This window comes from Macaca fascicularis, chromosome 4, assembly GCF_037993035.2.
Source record: "Macaca fascicularis isolate 582-1 chromosome 4, T2T-MFA8v1.1".
Taxonomy (NCBI): Eukaryota; Metazoa; Chordata; class Mammalia; order Primates; family Cercopithecidae; genus Macaca; species Macaca fascicularis.
The window spans coordinates 95009181-95026530 of record NC_088378.1 but is presented as its reverse complement, the minus strand read 5'-3'; the positions used below and the strand labels follow the sequence as shown (position 1 = coordinate 95026530).

The window sequence follows — 17350 nt, the reverse complement described above, 5'->3', positions numbered from 1 at the left end:
TTGTATCCTGAGACTTTGCTGAAGTTGCTTATCAGCTTAAGGAGCTTTTGGGCTGAGACGATGAGGTTTTCTAAATATACAATCATGCCATCTGCAAACAGGGACAATTTGACTTCCTCATTTCCTAATTGAATACCCTTTATTTCTTTCTCTTGCCTGATTGCCCTAGCCAGAACTTCCAACACTATGTTGGAAGAGTAGTGGTGAGAGAGGGCATCCTTGTCTTGTGCCAGTTTTCAAAGAGAATGCTTCCAGTTTTTTTTCCCATTCAGTATGATACTGACTGTGGGTTTGTCATAAATAGCTCTTATTATTTTGAGATACGTTCCATCGATACCTAGTTTATTGAGAGTGTTTAGCATGAAGGGCTGTTGAATTTTGTCGAAGGCCTTTTCTGCATCTATTGAGATAATCATGTGGTTTCTGTCATTAGTTCTGTGTATGTGATGGATTACATTTATTGATTTGCATATGTTGAACCAGCCTTGCATCCCAGGGATGAAGCCAACTTGATCATGGTGGATAAGCTTTTTGATGTGCTGCTGGATTTGGTTTGCCAGTATTTTACTGAGGATTTTTGCATCGATGTTCATGAGGGATATTGGTCTAAAATTCTCTTTTTTTGTTGTGTCTCTGCCAGGCTTTGGTATCAGGATGATGTTAGCCTCATAAAATGAATTAGGGAGGATTCCTTCTTTTTCTATTGATTGGAATAGTTCCAGAAGGTATTGGGGGAACCCGCCCCCAATATTTCAAAGTAGGTTCTTTCTATTTTCCATAAGTGTTGACTGGCTGAGAAATAAAGAGAAAGAGTACAAAGAGAGGAATTTTACAGCTGGGCCGCCAGGGGTGACATCACATAACCCCCATATCAGTTGGACCGTGATGCCCACCTGAGGCTCAAACCAGCAAGTTTTTTATTAAGGGTTTCAAAAGGGGAGGAGGTGTAAAACAGGGAGTTGGTACAAAGATTACATGCTTCAAAGGGCAAAAAGCAGAACAATGATCGCATGGCTCTGAGGGAACAGGACAAAAGGCAAAACAGAACTACTGATAAGGAACTGTGTTTAACTGTGCACATATTTTCTTGATAAACATGTTATACAACAGAAAACAGGGTTTGAGAGCAGAGAACCGGTCTGACCACAAATTTGCCAGGGCGGAGTTTTCCCCACTCTAATAAGCCTGAGGGTACTGCAGGAGACCAGGGCATATCTCAATTCTTATCTCAACTGCATCAGACAGACACTTCCAGAGCTGCCATTTATAGACCTCCCCCCAAGAATGCATTCCTTTCCCAGGTTATTGATATTAATATTCCTTGCTAGGAAAAGAATTTAGCAATATCTCTCCTACTAACATGTCCATAGGCTCTCTGCAAGAAGAGAAATATGGCTCTTTTTGCCCGACCCCACAGGCAGTTAGACCTTATGGTTGTCTTCCCTTGTTCCCTAAAAATCACTGTTATTCTGTTATTTTTCAAGGTGCACTATTTCATATTGTTCAAACACACATGTTTTACAATCAGTTAGTACAGTTAACACAATTATCACAGTGGTCCTGAGGTGACATACATCCTAAGCTTACGAAGATAACAGGATTAAGAGATTAAAGTAAAACAGGCATAAGAAATTATGAAAGTATTATTTGGGAACTGTTAAATGCCCATGAAATTTTCAAAATTTATGTTCCTCTGCCGTGACTTCAGCTGGACCCTCTGCTCAGGGTCCCTGACTTCCCTCAAGAGGAAGGAATGGTACCAGCTCTTCTTTGTATCTCTGATAGAATTTGGCTGTGAATCCGTCTGGTCCGGGACTTTTTTTGGTTGGTAGGCTATAAATTATTGCCTCAATTTCAGAGCCTGTTATTGGTCTATTCAAAGATTAAACTTCTTCCTGGTTTAGTCTTGGGAGGGTGTACATGTCCAGGAATTTATCCATTTATTTTAGATTTTCTAGTTTATGTGCATGGAGGTGTTTATAGTATTCTCTGATGGTAGTTTGTATTTCTGTGGGATCAATGGTGATATCCCCTTTATCATTTTTTATTGTGTCTATTTGATTCTTCTCTCTTTTCTTCTTTATTAGTCTTGCTAGTGGTCTATCAATTTTGTTGATCGTTTCAAAAAACCAGCTCTTGGATTCACTGATTTTTTTGAAGGGTTTTGTGTGTCTCTATCTTCTTCAGTTCTCCTCTGATCTTAGTTATTTCTTGCCTTCTGCTAGCTTTTGAATGTGTTTGCTCTTGCTTCTCTAGTTCTTTTATTTGTGATGTTAGGTGTAAATTTTAGATCTTTCATGCTTTCTCTTGTGGGCATTTAGTGCTATACATTTCCCTCTACACACCACTTTAAATGTGTCCCAGAGATTGTGGTACATTGTGTCTTTGTTCTCATTGGTTTCAAAGAACTTCTTTCTGCCTTCTTTTCCCTATTTATTTATTTATTTATTTTTGAGATGAAGTCTCACTCTTGTCCCCCAGGCTGGAGTGCAGTGGTGCGATCTCGGCTCACTGCAATCTCTGCCTCCTGGGTTCAAGCGATTCTCCTGCCTCAGCCTCCCAAGTAGCTGGGATTACAGGCACCTGCCACCATGCCCGGCTAATTTTTGTATTTTTAGTAGAGAAGGGGTTTCACCATGTTGACCAGGTTGGTCTCGAACTCCCGACCTCAGGTGATCCTCCTGCCTCGGCCTCCCAAAGTGCTGGGATTACAGGCGTGAGCCACTGCGCCTGGCCTTCTTTTCCTTATTTACCCAGTAGTCATTCAGGAGCAAGTTGTTCAGTTTCCATGTAGTTGTACGGTTTTGAGTGAATTTCTTAATCCTGAGCTCTAATTTGATTGCACTGTGGTTTGAGAGAGAGTTTGTTGTGATTTCTGTTCTTTTACATTTGTTAAAAAGTGCTTTACTTCCAGTTATGTGGTTAATTTTAGAATAAGTGTGATGTGGGGCTGAGAAGACTATATATTCTGTTGAGTTGGGGTGGAGAGTTCTGTAGATGTCTATTAGGTCTGCTCGGTGCAGAGCCGAGTTCAGGTCCTGGATATCCTTGTTAACCTTCTGTCTCATTGATCTAAGATTGACAGTGGAGTGTTAAAGTCTCCCATTATTATTGTGTAGGAGTCTAAGTCTCTTTGTAGGTCTCTAAGGACTTGCTTTATGAATCTGGGTGCTCTTGTATTGGGTGCATATATTTAAGATAGTTAGCTCTTCTTGTTGAATTGATGCCTTTACCATTATATAATGGCCTTCTTTGTCTCTTTTGATCTGTGGAAAGCAACGTTAATCTTATACATCTCCATCAGAGTTCTTGGGTGACCAGGCGCATTGTCAATGAGCAGTAATATTTTGAAAGGAATCTTTTCTTCCTGAGCAGTGGGTTTCAACAGTGGGCTTAAAATATTCAGGAAACCCTGATATAAATAGATGTGCTATCATTCAGGGTTTGTTGTTTCATTGAAAGGGAACAGGCAGAGTGGATTTAGCCTAATTCTCAAGGGTGCTAGGACTTTCAGAATGATAAATGAACATTGGCTTCAACTTCAGATCACCAGCTACATTAGCCCCCTCACAAAAGAGTCCACCTGTCCTTTGAAGCCAGGCATTGACTTCTCCTCTTTAGCTATGAAAATCCAAGATAGCATCTTCCAATAGAAGCTGTTTTGTCTCCATTGAAAACTCTTTTGTTTAGTATAGCCATCTTCATCAGTGATTTTAGTGGGATCTTCTGGATAACTTACTGCAGCTTTTCCATCAGCACTTTATGCTTCACTTTGCCATTGTATGTACTGAGACGGCTTCTCTTCTTAAATCTCATGAACCAAGCTCTGCTAGCTTTAGATTTTTCTTCTGCAGCTTCCTCACCTCTATCAGCTTTCATAGAATTGAAAAGAGTTAGGGACTTGCTCTGTATTAGGCTTTGACTTAAGGGAATGTTGTGTCTGATTTGATTTTCTATTCAGACCACTAAAATTTTCTTCATATTAGCAATAAGACTATTTTGCTTTCTTATCATTTGTGTGCTCACTGGAATAACACTTTAAATTTTCTTCAAGAACTTTTAAGCTATTTAGTGCAAGAAGCCTAGCTTTCAGATTTGCTGGACTTTCAGAATGCCTTCCGTACTTATCTTAGTCATCTCTAACTTAGGATTTAAAGTGAGAGATATGCAGCTCCTCCTTTCACTTGAAAACTTAGAGGTCACTGTAGGAATATTAATTGGCCTAATTTTCATATTATTGTGTCTCAAGGAATAGGGAAGCCTGAAGAAAGGGAGAGAGAAAGGGGGAATGACTGGTCAGTGGATCAGTGAGAACACACACAACATTTATTGAGATTACTAATGTAATTGTCTTGGGGTGCCATGGCAGAATGTCAGAAGGCTGTGGCACCTCAAGATAATTACATTAGTAACCTCAAAGATCACTGATCACAGATCATGATAACACATGTAATAGTAATGACAAAGTTTGAAATATTGTGAGAATTACCAAAATGTGATTCTGATGCTGATAGACTTGCTTGATACAGGTTTGCTACGAAGTTTCCATTTGTAAAAATTGCAGTATCTGTAGGGCAAAATAAAATGAAGCACAATAAGACAAGGTATGCCTGTATCTATTAAGTGATATAGCCCTAGCCTGAAGAAAAATAAATTTTTAAGTAATCATGGACATGTAGTATGATTGTATATCTTTTGCCATAGGTGATATAAAATAATTTTTGAATACATTCCTATTATCTCCACCAAGTATAAGAGTAGAAACAGGCTCTGATTGTGGGCACAGAGGACAGAGGACGTATCTGACTGGGGATTGCCAAGACCTGAAGCCTGGGCATTCAGTACTGTTGAAATGATCAGAGAGACGTTAGATACCAGAGTAGGGAGAACATCAGAAGACTGGGGTATTGGTGGATAACGGAAGGAGGAAAGATGTCATATGTCAGAACTTGCTGTGGAGCAGTGCCGGGCTAGGGAAGAAAATGGGTCTCTAGGAAAAGGACAAGTGACCAATGTCCCATGGTCAGACAGTTGAAGGCAACAGCAGTAGCTGTTGTGACCCACACTGGGAATTAGATCTTGACTGTTGAGACACACTAGGCTAATGAATAGCATGGAGGTTAGGTGGGCAGTGATCAGGGTAAGCAACAGGTTTCAAAAAGACTTGTTATTAGCATGCTGTGTGTTAAGGCGACCACCAGCATGTAGATCAGACACTAGGATGAAGAGTGGGCCTCTGGATCAGAGATTTAGGCTGAAATCTTTCTGTGCTCTGAATTGTACTTCTGCAGAGGAGTTGACTTAAAGTTTTGGGATGACTGTGGGCACTGGGCGGCACCTAGGCTTGAATCAAAGCTCCAATGTCATGATGCTTCTGAATTCCAACATTTAGAGGTTTATCAAATGAAACTTTTGTATACCATTCAGAAGAGTACTAAGGTGAAGATGGAAAGACACAGACAGAGTCCAGAATCTAACAATGAATAGCTAATATTTACTCAGCACTAACTACATCAGGTACTGTTCTGGGTGTATTACATGTACTGCTTTCTTTATTCTTCCCAAAAATACATTTAGGGGATGGACACTGGCATGCAGATATTCTATTTAAGTAATAAGACAAGAAGAAGGACTAAATATGATGTGGTTAGGCATAAGATTATGATATTTTCCAAACCCCAGCAGTTCTGGGCACTAAAGTTTATCTTTAGCCTTCCTTATTGTTTTATGGTCCATGACCATTTGCTGTTGACGTATTTAACACATGCTACTGGTCATGCATATTCCTGATGGCTTAGGTTCGTAACACCTGTCTGTGCTTCTTCCCAGACCACTCACTTTGGTCTCCTTTTCTGACTTTCCATAGGTCTTATTGTCTATCATATTTAGTCACTTGGCTATATTCCTTCTTCCTTTTTTATACTTTTACAAAAAATTGTTTAATATGGGTAAAATTTTCCCCATTAACAAACTTTTACAGGTCTGTATTGCTTTTGTATCTTATAGTATTATTGTAAATAATTCAGCAATTTGCATAATACCTTTCTTTGTACCTTGATTTTAGTCAAGTTGTAATTAACTGTTAAGAAACTGGTTGTTTTTACATATTTTACAATGTATGAAATGGTTTTTTTTTTTTTGATTTTCACAGGGCAAACTCAGAAAATGAATCTTTTCCAGTCAGTAACAAGTGCCTTGGATAACTCATTGGCCAAAGATCCTACTGCAGGTAACCCTGATTTGTGCCTGAATTGTAGTAGCTTTGTTAATTCCAGAATTGAAGATTTGCTTAAAATATTTATGTGGAGCTCAGTGGTTAACATTGTATCTACGTGAAATTTTCAAAGGCCTATTCAAATGATTAGGGCTAAATAATCAAATTGCAGTTAGTCCACTTATTACCAGTTAGTTCTCATGTATATTTAACATCTAGTCAGCTTTCTCTTACAGTATGTGTGGTCCTGATATTATATTAATGACTTCTGGATTAAAACCTACTGTGTACTCCTGTTTCTCTGGCATACAGAAAAAAACAAAATACCTTTTCATTCAACTATTTATTTATAAAATGAAGACTTGATTTTATGCTTCCCTTTGGGTTACATTGTCGTTCAACTTGTAATATTTTTGGGAAATAATTGTAATATTTATATATAATTATATAAGTATCTTAATCTTCATCTTATTAAATTATTGATACAAAACCAATTGTTTTTCCACTATATGTTTTCACATTTGATTGGCTTTACTTCATATATGTATTACATACACATATTAACATATATCTATATATACAGTTTATATATGTGTGTGTGCATATATGTTTAATATACCTTGGGCTTCCACCTGAGAATCTGTAGTTTTAAGGTTAAATGAAAAACATTATTTTTTATGGAAAAGTGAGAGCTGGACTAAAGGATAATTAGATCTTGATTTGTTTTGAATGCTACTTGATAATGATTGAACTAGATGAGTAAATTCATAGAGAATGGTGAGTTTTTTTCTTTTGCTCGAAAAAACTGGTTAGGTGCATTTATGAGACTAGCATTCAGCTCTATGAATACCCTCTATTTTAAAACTCCTGCCAATTTCCACCTACACCATTCTTTGCCTTGCTCACTGTGTCCGTCATGCTTGCCTCCTTTCTACTTCACACAGTCTAAATCCCTTTCCTATTTGTGACTGTTGCCTTAGCTTGGAATGCTCTTCTGATGGCTGACTTACTGTATACTGTGTCTCAGGAAAAACCACAGGCCTGGAAATCTAGAGCATGAGTCATAGTTCTGCCCCTAGCTTTCTGACTTGGCCAGTCAGACTACTTCTCTGGTCTCATTTTCTTCATGGATAAAACAAATGAGATTCTAGATCAGTGATTCTTTCTCAACGGGGGTAATCTTAGTCCCCACTCCCACAACTCTCTTTACATTTAACAATGTAAGCAATGTAAGCCAAGACACTTTCTGTTGTCTCAACTGTGTGTGTGTGTGTGTGTGTGTGTGTGTGTATAGTAACTGTCATCCAGTGGGTAGAGACCAGGGATGCTACTATATATCTACAGTGCACAGGACAGGCCCTCACAACAAAAGAATCATCTAGTCTAAAATGTCAGTAATGTAGAAGTTGAGAAACCTTGATATAGATCTATGGTCCATTTCTGTTTTGTGATTAAAATGTAAACATTTAAATTACTTATTTCTCATGGTTAGTATTATTTAGGAATTATTAAATAAAATGTATTATTTAAATACTGTTTTCCAGTAATATTTGGTGAAGATGTTGCCTTTGGTGGAGTCTTTAGATGCACTGTTGGCTTGCGAGACAAATATGGTAAGTAAATACCTATATACATAGTATTCTGACAGAACTTTTACTAAAATATCTTAAAAATACAAAACATGCCTACTAAATTTTTTGTCATATCCTCATTGTATAGATGAATTCCTTTTCATTTCCAACGCCACCCGCAGAATCCTTTGGCCTATATTTCCTCAAATGTCTTCTAATATCCCTCTGATCTAGTTCATATTACACATACACTGTAATTGATTCCAAAATAATTGTCATTAAATGTATTGCTTATTGTGTCATTCTTCTGTCCAAGAACCTTTGGTGTTTTATTGCTACCTGCCTTAGCCAGTTTCAATTCCGTTGCTTCCAGTTCAAGATTCTGCCTGTTGGGTCTTTATTAATGCAAATTTTATCTTTTCGGGAAGAGAGAGAGAGAGGGAGAGGAGGGGGGTTTACTTTTTAAGGAACTGGCTCATGTGATTGTGGGGCTGGCAAATCCACAGGGCAAACTGGCTGACCTGAAACTCAGGCAGGGTTTCTGTTTTAGTCTTGAGGCTGAATTTCTTTTTGCTTGGGAACCTGCAATCTTTTCTCTTAAGGCCTTGTATTGACTTTATGAAGCCTAGTCACATTGTAAAAGGTAATCTGCTTTATTCAAAATCTACTGATTTAAATACTAATCACATCTAAAAAGTACCTTCACAACTACTTCTACACCTGTGTTTGACCAAATATTAATAACTGGGTGCCATAGCCTGGTCAAGTTGACATATAATGAACCATCACATTATCCTTCTTATGTGTTTTATCCCAGCTGATGTCTTTTAATTGGCATGTGATTGATTTCTGCCCATTGCTTTTATTAATTTCATTTGACTCAGTTAAAATCATAAGAATGTATTTTGGTCCATCTTTGAATTCCCACTCTTCTGACTCGCTGTGTAAGGAATGTGTTTTGACCTCCTATTGTTAGGGATACCTTTGAAGTCCTTTTGACGTTTCATTTTTTCTCTTAGTCTTGTCTGATTTAGAATTCAGCCAAGCAGTTCACGTGAGGGCTGGGAGGAGCTGGTAACTCCCTCTTCTTTCCTTTGGCATTGCTCTATGTTGGTGGTGTGTTCATACAGGGCAAGAGGAGTGAGGGTCTTTACAATTTTTTTTTTTAGTTATCTCTTTTTCTGTTCCACTGTTTCTGAGGTTATGTTATACTTAAATCCAAGAACCCATACATGTTCCATCTCACTTATTGGGAACTTCCAGCTTAGTCTTTTCTCTTCCATTTATAGCAGGTTAAGTTTCTGGGTCCAGTCCCTCTGCTTTCTCCTACTTCTAATACCTGCTTAGAGCTTGAGGTAGTTGGGCAAAAGATTATTTTTCCTGATCATTGAGACTCCTGCTACAAACTTTTAGATCTTTAATAAGCAGTTAAAAATCTTTACACATTTGATTTCAAAAGTAATTCATATACATTGTAGAAAATTTGGTAAATACAGAAAAGCATAAAGAAAATAAAAATTGCTGTTTTCAGAGGTAACTTGGAGGTAACCACTGTACATATCTTGGTATATGTACTTCTAGACTGTTTTTGAATATGTTTGTGTATATTAACTAATATTTCAAACACAGAATTATACTTCTGTAACTGAGTCTGTTCTATATCCAGTATAGCTATGCTGTGGAGCAGTGTCTAGACCTCACGATTCCATCTTGTCTGACTCAGTGTAGTAGCATGCCATGTGCTTTCTGAATAGCTAAGATTTATTCAGCACTCACTGCGTCAGGTACTGTTCTGAGTGTATTACATGTACTGCTTTATTTATTCCTCCCAAAAAAAAAAAATCCATTTAGGGACTTGTGTAGGCTGTTGAGTCCTCTGTTGGCTGTCTGCCCAGGTTCTCATCCATGGCACTCTGCTTACCCTTTCTGTCTGGGGCATTTTATCCATGCCATCTGCGGCTCATACACTGGTGACTCCTGAATTTCTATCTCTAGTTCAGACTTCTGTTCTGAGCTTCAGATCTGTGTATTCAGTTTCTGCTGCGCATCTTCACCTCAGTGTTCGACAGTCACTTCAAATTCAGCATTTCCACACCTAAGGTTGCTACACCCACCCAGCAAATGTATGCCTCCTAGTGCATTTCCTATTTTGGTGAATATATCACCATCCATTTAGTACCTAAGCCAGACACTGGGGAAATTCTAAATGTCTTCCTTCTTTCTAGTTCCCCACATCCAGTCAAGTTGTACAATTGTATCTAATCTGGCCCATCCTTTCCATTCTTACTGCCCTGGTACTTCAGATCTTTAATTTTTCTCCGCCTGCAAAGTTTTATTTCTTTTCTTAGTAATCACCACTCTGTTAGTCTTACCCTCCCTCCAGTCCGTTCCCTATCTTGTTGCCACTGTGATCATTTTAACATGCATATTTCTTAGCAGGACATACAAAATACTTTTTAAAAAAATTTTAAATTTTTTAAATTTTTGAGATGGAGTCTTGCTTTATCACCCAGGCTGGAGTGCAGTGGTGCGACCTCGGCTCACTGCAACCTCTGCCTCCTGGGTTCAAATGATTCTCCTGCCTCAGCCTCCCGAGTAGCTGGGACTACAGCTGCGTGCTGCCATGCCCTGCTAATTTTTGTATTTTTAGTAGAGATGGAGTTTCACTGTGTTGGTCAGGCTGGTCTCAAACTCCTGACCTTGTGATCCACCTGTCTTGGCCTCCCTAAGTACTGGGATTACAAGCATGAGCCAGTGCGTCCGGCCACCAAAGACTCTGAGAACTACCTACATAGCTACCTGACCTCATCTGCTTTTAATTTTATTTATTTTATCTATTTTTTTACTTTTTACTCTATAGACCTAGGAACTTGAGCTTGTTAAAATTTTTGTTAAAATTAATGTTGAGTTACTGGTTGTTTCTCCTAAGCCCCCTGTTGTTTTTCTTCTTTCTTCCTTTGCACTTGCTATCTGGGTCTCTCTCCCTTGTCTGATTACCTGGTAGACTCCTATTTCTTCTTCAGAAGGTTCCCCTGTGAAGCTCTTCCAGACCCTCCAAGCAGACTCAGACAGTTCTTTATCACGATTCACACTGCACCTCTTACATCTTGAAAGTTGTACTGTAATCCATAACTCCACACCAGAAAGTTGTTAAAGGCAGCAGATCTTTAAGCTGTTCCACAGAATGGATCCCTGGGACCTAATATTGTATCAGACATTAATGAAGTACATGCTGTTGAGTGAATTTACCCTTTGCTCTCACTGTCTCAGGAAGGGGATTTCCCTCTCTCACATTAATTATTTAGGTCTCATTTTATTTTCCTTAAAAAATAGGTTAAAATGGGGAGAAACTAACTCTTAACTTGAAAAAGTCCAGTGCTCTTAGAGGGCAAATTTATCTTTCCTGTCATGGCAGGAGCCTGAGCTAACTAATGGCTAAGTAACTCTTTTAGCTTTGTTGTCAGCAGCTGCTGTGAATTTTTACAATAGTTTTAGGGCAGTGAAGTTACACTTTAATTTCAGGTTGAGGATGTTGATCAAGATGAGAAATTAAGTCACTGATACTCTCTAATGAGAGTAAGTGAGCTTCTGTTTTCAGAAGTGAAGAATAAAGGGAAGGGTGAAGAGAAATACATTAAAATACATTTTTCTTGCATATTTAAAAAGTAACATACTTAAAAAAATTCTCTGCCCTTTTGAGTATAGGGCAGGAATTTTTAACTATACAGAAGCGTAACTGTCTGCTTAGGATCTTTTAAAGATAATTTGTATTTAAAATAACTAAAAGATTATGTTGATATAGTTCAATATAACAGTCAAGTCACACTGCATTAAATGACGTAGCAAATAAAACCCCTGTGCCAGATCAGTTCTCTTTCTGGGGAGAGCTGAATGTTGAGTGAGAAAAGATCCCAGCCAGTAGGTGGCAGCCTACACTTTGAAATGAGAACATCCCTGTTGGCATCGTGCCAGCACTTGAACTGCTGCAAAGCATTTTGTATTCCATCAGAAGGCGGAATTTGAAGGACTGTGGGTTACTGACATATGTTGTAAAGCTGAATACTATTTGATATGACAAAGAAGGAATTGCATAATTAGAGGCAATGCTATAAGGAAAGGAAGAGAGACGCAGAGCATTTTGTATTCCAGACGATCCAGATGAGTGTGGATTTACCACCACTAAACTGCTTCTCTTCCTTGTCCTTTGATAGAACAAAATAGTATGAGTGCTTTGAAAATTAAAAGAAATAAAATAGTATGTCCTCATCAACATTGCATTCCCAATGGCAGCTTTAACCACTGTACATAATGAGAGGTATTGATTAGGAGCAACAGCTGGACCTCTCGGGAAGCAGGGAATGGGAGAGGGCAGTTAAAGGTAGTTGATTTGTAGGGTATGTGTGATTTTATGTTGAATGCTACACATGCTTTCTTTCTTTTTCTTTTAAGACGGAGTCTTGATCTATCACCCAGGCTGGAGTGCAGTAATGCGATCATGGCTCACTGTAACCTCTGCTTCCCAGGTTCAAGTGATTCTCTTGCCCCAGCCTCCCAAGTAGCTGGGACTACAGGTGCCCACCACCACACCTGGCTAATTTTTGTATTTTTAGTAGAGACAGGGTTTCACCATGTTGGCTTGACTGGTCTCGAACTCCTGACCTCAGGTGATCTGCCTGCCTTGGCCTCCCAAAGTGCTGGGATTACAGGTGTGCCTGGTGTCACACATGCTTTCATTCAAATAAGTAATGAGACAGATTCCTCATGGCACATACAAAATTCACACTTATTGTCATTCTCTGAGAGAGAGAGAGAGAGAGAAAGAGAAAGAGAAAGAGTGTATGTGTGCGTGTGTGTTATTAAAATAAGATTTTGGTGTGTCAGGTTTAAGGTATGTTTGTAACATTATTCTATACTGATAGAACTATTGCCTGGTTGTGGTTCTTAGTGTATATTTGGCCCACTTATTGGAGGAAATTTAGGTGAGGACAGGAATAGCTGAGAACCTCTTGAATTAGTCTACAGGCCTAAACATCTGCCTTTTCATGGGACTTGATGTTTTTCCATTACTGTATCCATTCCTTTACACCACAAGTGTGGCCTGTCATAGCAGCTTGGGAAAACTAGTATAACCACTTACTTGTTTTCTTATGTAAACATCACTGAAATTGTATAACCAGATACTTTAATACACTGAAGTCAGGTTGGAAAACTAGGACAGGCATTCGGTGAAGGCAAGTTTTTGTCTGTAATATACTAATATTTGGGAGTTGACTTTGGACCTCAGTATCCTCATCAGTAAATTGAAGGGAAAGGACCAGGTGGTCCTCCGGGATTCTTCCAGTGCATACATTTAGGTATCTTTATGGTTTTGTTTTTTAAAAAGAGGAACACAGTTTTTTCATGCTTTGATTCCCTTTACATTTAGAGGTTTTTTTGAATATAGTTGTTGTAGCATTTTGGAACCATGGGGTACCTTAGACATTTAATTTTTTCTTAAGATGTCCCTTTTCCAGCATAAGTTTAGTTAAATTAAATTAATTAATTAATTAATTAATTTATTTATTTATTTGAGTTGGAGTCTCACTCTGTCACCCAGACTGGAGTGCAATGACAAGATCTCAGCTCACTGCAACTTCTATCCCCCGGGTTCAAGTGATTCTCCTGCCTCAGCCTCTTGAGTAGCTGGGATAACAGGCATACACCACTATGCCTGGCTAATTTTTGTATTTTTAGTAGAGATGGGGTTTCCCCATGTTGGCCAGGCTGGTCTCGACCTCCTGACCTCAAGTGATCCGCCTGCCTTGGCCTCCCAAAGGGCTGGGATTACAGGTGTGAGCCACTGCACCTGGCTGCTTTTCCAGCATAAGTTTTAAATTTAGGGGTTGTAAGCAAAAATCTTTGCTCTTATATATTTTTTGTGAATTATGAAATTAATGTCTTTAACAGAAAAAGTGACCTTCCATTATATGTTCTTGTTGCAAAGAAAGGATTACTTGGGTGATACTCATACTCTTGGATTTAGTGTCAGAGTTCCATTGTAGAATGGCAGTCTGTGAGATGGGGGTTTGGTCTCTGGGTTGTTGAAACTAATTTTATTGAAGAAAAAAACAGGATAAAATTCATGAAAATTCCTTAGGGAAATTGAATATGTACATGATTTATTTCCCCTATTGAAGTATATATATTTATGACATATAAGCAGATTGAATACTAGATATAGACTATGAGATGTCCGACTGAGGAATTTGGAATGAAAACAGGTATTAATAAGTTGGTGTGAATCTGGTTTTCTAATATATTTATTAATAATATTTTTAAAGGAATGTTAGTAGCTTTAAACTGCTCTTGATATTACAAAGTTCTTTTGTTTTCCAAAGGTGCACATGTTGGCAGAACTAGATGAACATGTTTAATACGCCTTTTTTTCCCCACAGTGCTTTTTTCACAAACATTAAATTTATTTCTAAAAATCTGTGGTCAAATATACATAACATTTACCGTTTTAACCATTTTTACAGTTCAGTGTTATTAAGTACATTCACGTTGTGGTGTAATTATTCCCACCATCCATCACCAGAACTTTTTTCATCTTACAAAACTGAAACACTATAACCATCAAACAATAACTCCTCATTTTCTCTCTAACAGTCCCTGGCAAGAACCCATTCTACTTTCTATCTCTATGATTTGACTACTGTAAGCACCTTATGTGAGTGGAATCGTATAGTATTTGTCCTTTTGTAACTGCCTTATTTCATTTGTAATAATGTCCTCAAGGTTTATCCATGTTTCAGCATGTGTCAAAGTTTCCTTCCTTTAGGCTGCATAATATTTTGTTGTATGCATATACCACATTTTGTTTATCCATTCATTTGTTGATGGATATTTGGGTTGCTTCTGCCTTTTGCCTATTGTGTCCTAAGACTGCTATAAATACTGATGTGCAAATATTTGGTAGTCACTGCTTTTTTAATTCAGAAGAACAAAGTTGGAGGACTACAGTTCCTTTTTTCAAAGCTTACTGCAAAGCTATAGTTATCAAAACAGTGTGACAATGACAAAAAGACAAACATTGACGAATGGAATAGAATAGAGAATCCAGAAATAAACCCTTGAATATCTGGTCATTAATTTTTGACAATGATGCCAATACCATTCAACAGGGGAAAGGATAGTCTTTTCAACAAATGATGCTGGGAAAACTGGATATTCACGTGCAGAAGAATGAATTTGGAACTTCATTTAACACCATGTACAAAAATTAACTTAAAATGGATCAAAGACTTAAATGTAAAACTGTAAAACTCTTAGAAGAAAATACAGGGGAAAAGCTTCATGAAATTGGATTTGATAATGACTTTTTAAATATGACTCTAAAGGTATAGGCAACAATAAAAATAGATAAATTGGACTGCATCAAAATTAAAAACATGTACTTTGAAGGACACTATTGACAGGGTAAAATGGCAGTTCACAGAATGGGAGAAAATACTTGCAAATCATGTATCAGATAAGAGATTAATATCCATAATATATAGAGAACTTCTAAAACTCTACAAAAAAAAAATCAATTAAAAAATAAGCAAAGGACTTGCACAGACATTTCTCCCAAATTGGTAATTTATATATAAATTGCCAATATATAAATTACCAATGAAAAGATGCTCAACATCACTAATTATTAGGAAATGCAAGTCAGTACCACAGTGGAATATCACTTCATACTCATTAGGATGGCTTAAGAAAACAGGAAGGAACAAGTGTTGCTAAGGATGAAATTGGAATCTTTGTGCATTGCTGGTGGGAATGTAAAGTGATACAGCCACAGTGGAAAACAGTATGTTAATTCCTCAAAAAATTAGAATTTCCATATGATATATGCAATATGCCTTTCTTTTTATCTCATTTTAAAAATCCAGCTGAATGAATTAATATAAAAAATGGAATGGAAATATTGATGCATACTTCATTTACTTTAGTTTTTCTTATTTATTGCTTTGATGACCTTTTGTGATTTTCCAAATAAAGATTTTAGCCACTACTAAAATTAGAATGGGTACAAATGGTCACTGTATTTTAATTTCTCTAATTTATAACACTGACCTGTCAGAACTTTGGTTCTATATGACGTGGATATAGACTATATAAGAATTTCTCAGTCTGTCAGCACTATTCATTTATTTCTCTATTTATTTGTTTAAGAGTCAGGGTCTTGCTCTGTTGCCTAGACTGGAGTGCGGTGGTACAATCACACTTCACTGCAGCCTTGAACTCTTGGGCTCAAGCAATCTCCTGCCTCAAGCAATTCTCACTGTTGGCCTGTTGACCAGTGGCTTAACAAATAACATTTAAGAAAATAAGATATTTAATATTTTTTGTAGGATATCAAAACTGGGGAGAAATGGAGGGTATATCTAGTCTAGTGGTTTTCAACTGCTGGTGATTTTGGCAATGTCTAGAGGTATTTTTGGTTGTCATACCTTGGGGGGTACCATCTGGTGCATGGAGACCTAGAATGCTGCTAAACATGCACAGGGCAGCCCCACCAAATAACTGTCTGAACCGAAATGTCAATACTGTTGAAGCTGGCTGGGCATGATGGCTTACAGTTATAATCCTAGTGCTTTGGGAGGCCAAGGTGGGAGGATTGCTTGAGGCCAAGAATTTGAGACCAGACTGGGCAACATAGCAAGATGACCACCACCCTTACAAAAAAATTAAAAAAAAAAAAACTGAGCAGGGTGGCACACAGCTATAGTCCAACTGCTTCGGAGGCTGAAGCAGGAGAGCCCAGGAGTTTGAGGCTGCAATGAGCTGTGATCGTACCACTGCATTCTAGCCTGGGTGATAGGAGGAGACCCAGACTCTAAAAGAAATAGTGCAGACAGGCTGAGAAGCTCTGATCTATTTCCATGTAATGTGGACACTGAAATTCGGAGAGGTGGAGTTGCTCAGTGGCAAGTGGTCTAGAGCTCACGCTTCCTAAAACCCGGTTCAAGGCTTTTTGTACTATATATTTTTCCCTCATTTATAAATAAGCAGCTAATTTATGTAAAAACATAAAAATAAGGAATTCTAATTAAACAAGGCTTGTGGGTTTTGATTATTCAAGAAATAAGAAGCTAGTGATCAGAAACCTATATTAAAAAGTTTGAAAAATATTTTTGTGATTCTCTTGTGAATGAGATTTTCTGAGTGCATTAGGTTATTCTGGGGTTGGAACTACTGCTCTAACCATTGTTTTCAACTTAATTGATTAAACAATAAATGTTAGAGCTGCCAACAGGTGTTCTCTTTGACATTTTAAGCATCAGTCAGAATGTAATGACCTTAAGCCAGTTTTTCTCAATCTGGCATGCCATTTAAATGGCATGCTTTTAAAAAAGTTCAAATGTGAGCACCAACAGGGGCTTGGAAGATACGCTTGGATTAAGGTGAACAAGGAAAAATGGGATTATAGGTAATTATTGTCAGAAAGTATAAAATTGATTCATGTATCTTTTAAGCTTCACAAGAATTAGAAAATGAGACCATGTATATTTTATTAAGAACAGTATGTATTAGA

General features: G+C 37.7%; 1 protein-coding gene across 3 annotated transcripts in view; it reads left to right on the top strand.

Moving 5' to 3' along the window:
• BCKDHB (branched chain keto acid dehydrogenase E1 subunit beta) overlaps positions 1–17350 on the top strand; it is a 244674-nt gene that overhangs the window by 15249 nt on the left and 212075 nt on the right. For all 3 annotated transcript variants that reach the window (XM_065543803.1, XM_065543802.1, XM_005552488.4), the window contains exons 2-3: positions 6152–6229; positions 7759–7827. In XM_065543803.1, coding sequence (XP_065399875.1) covers positions 6166–6229; positions 7759–7827 — 133 coding nt within the window. In that variant the 5' untranslated portion in view covers positions 6152–6165. The remainder of the gene's footprint in view (positions 1–6151; positions 6230–7758; positions 7828–17350) is intronic.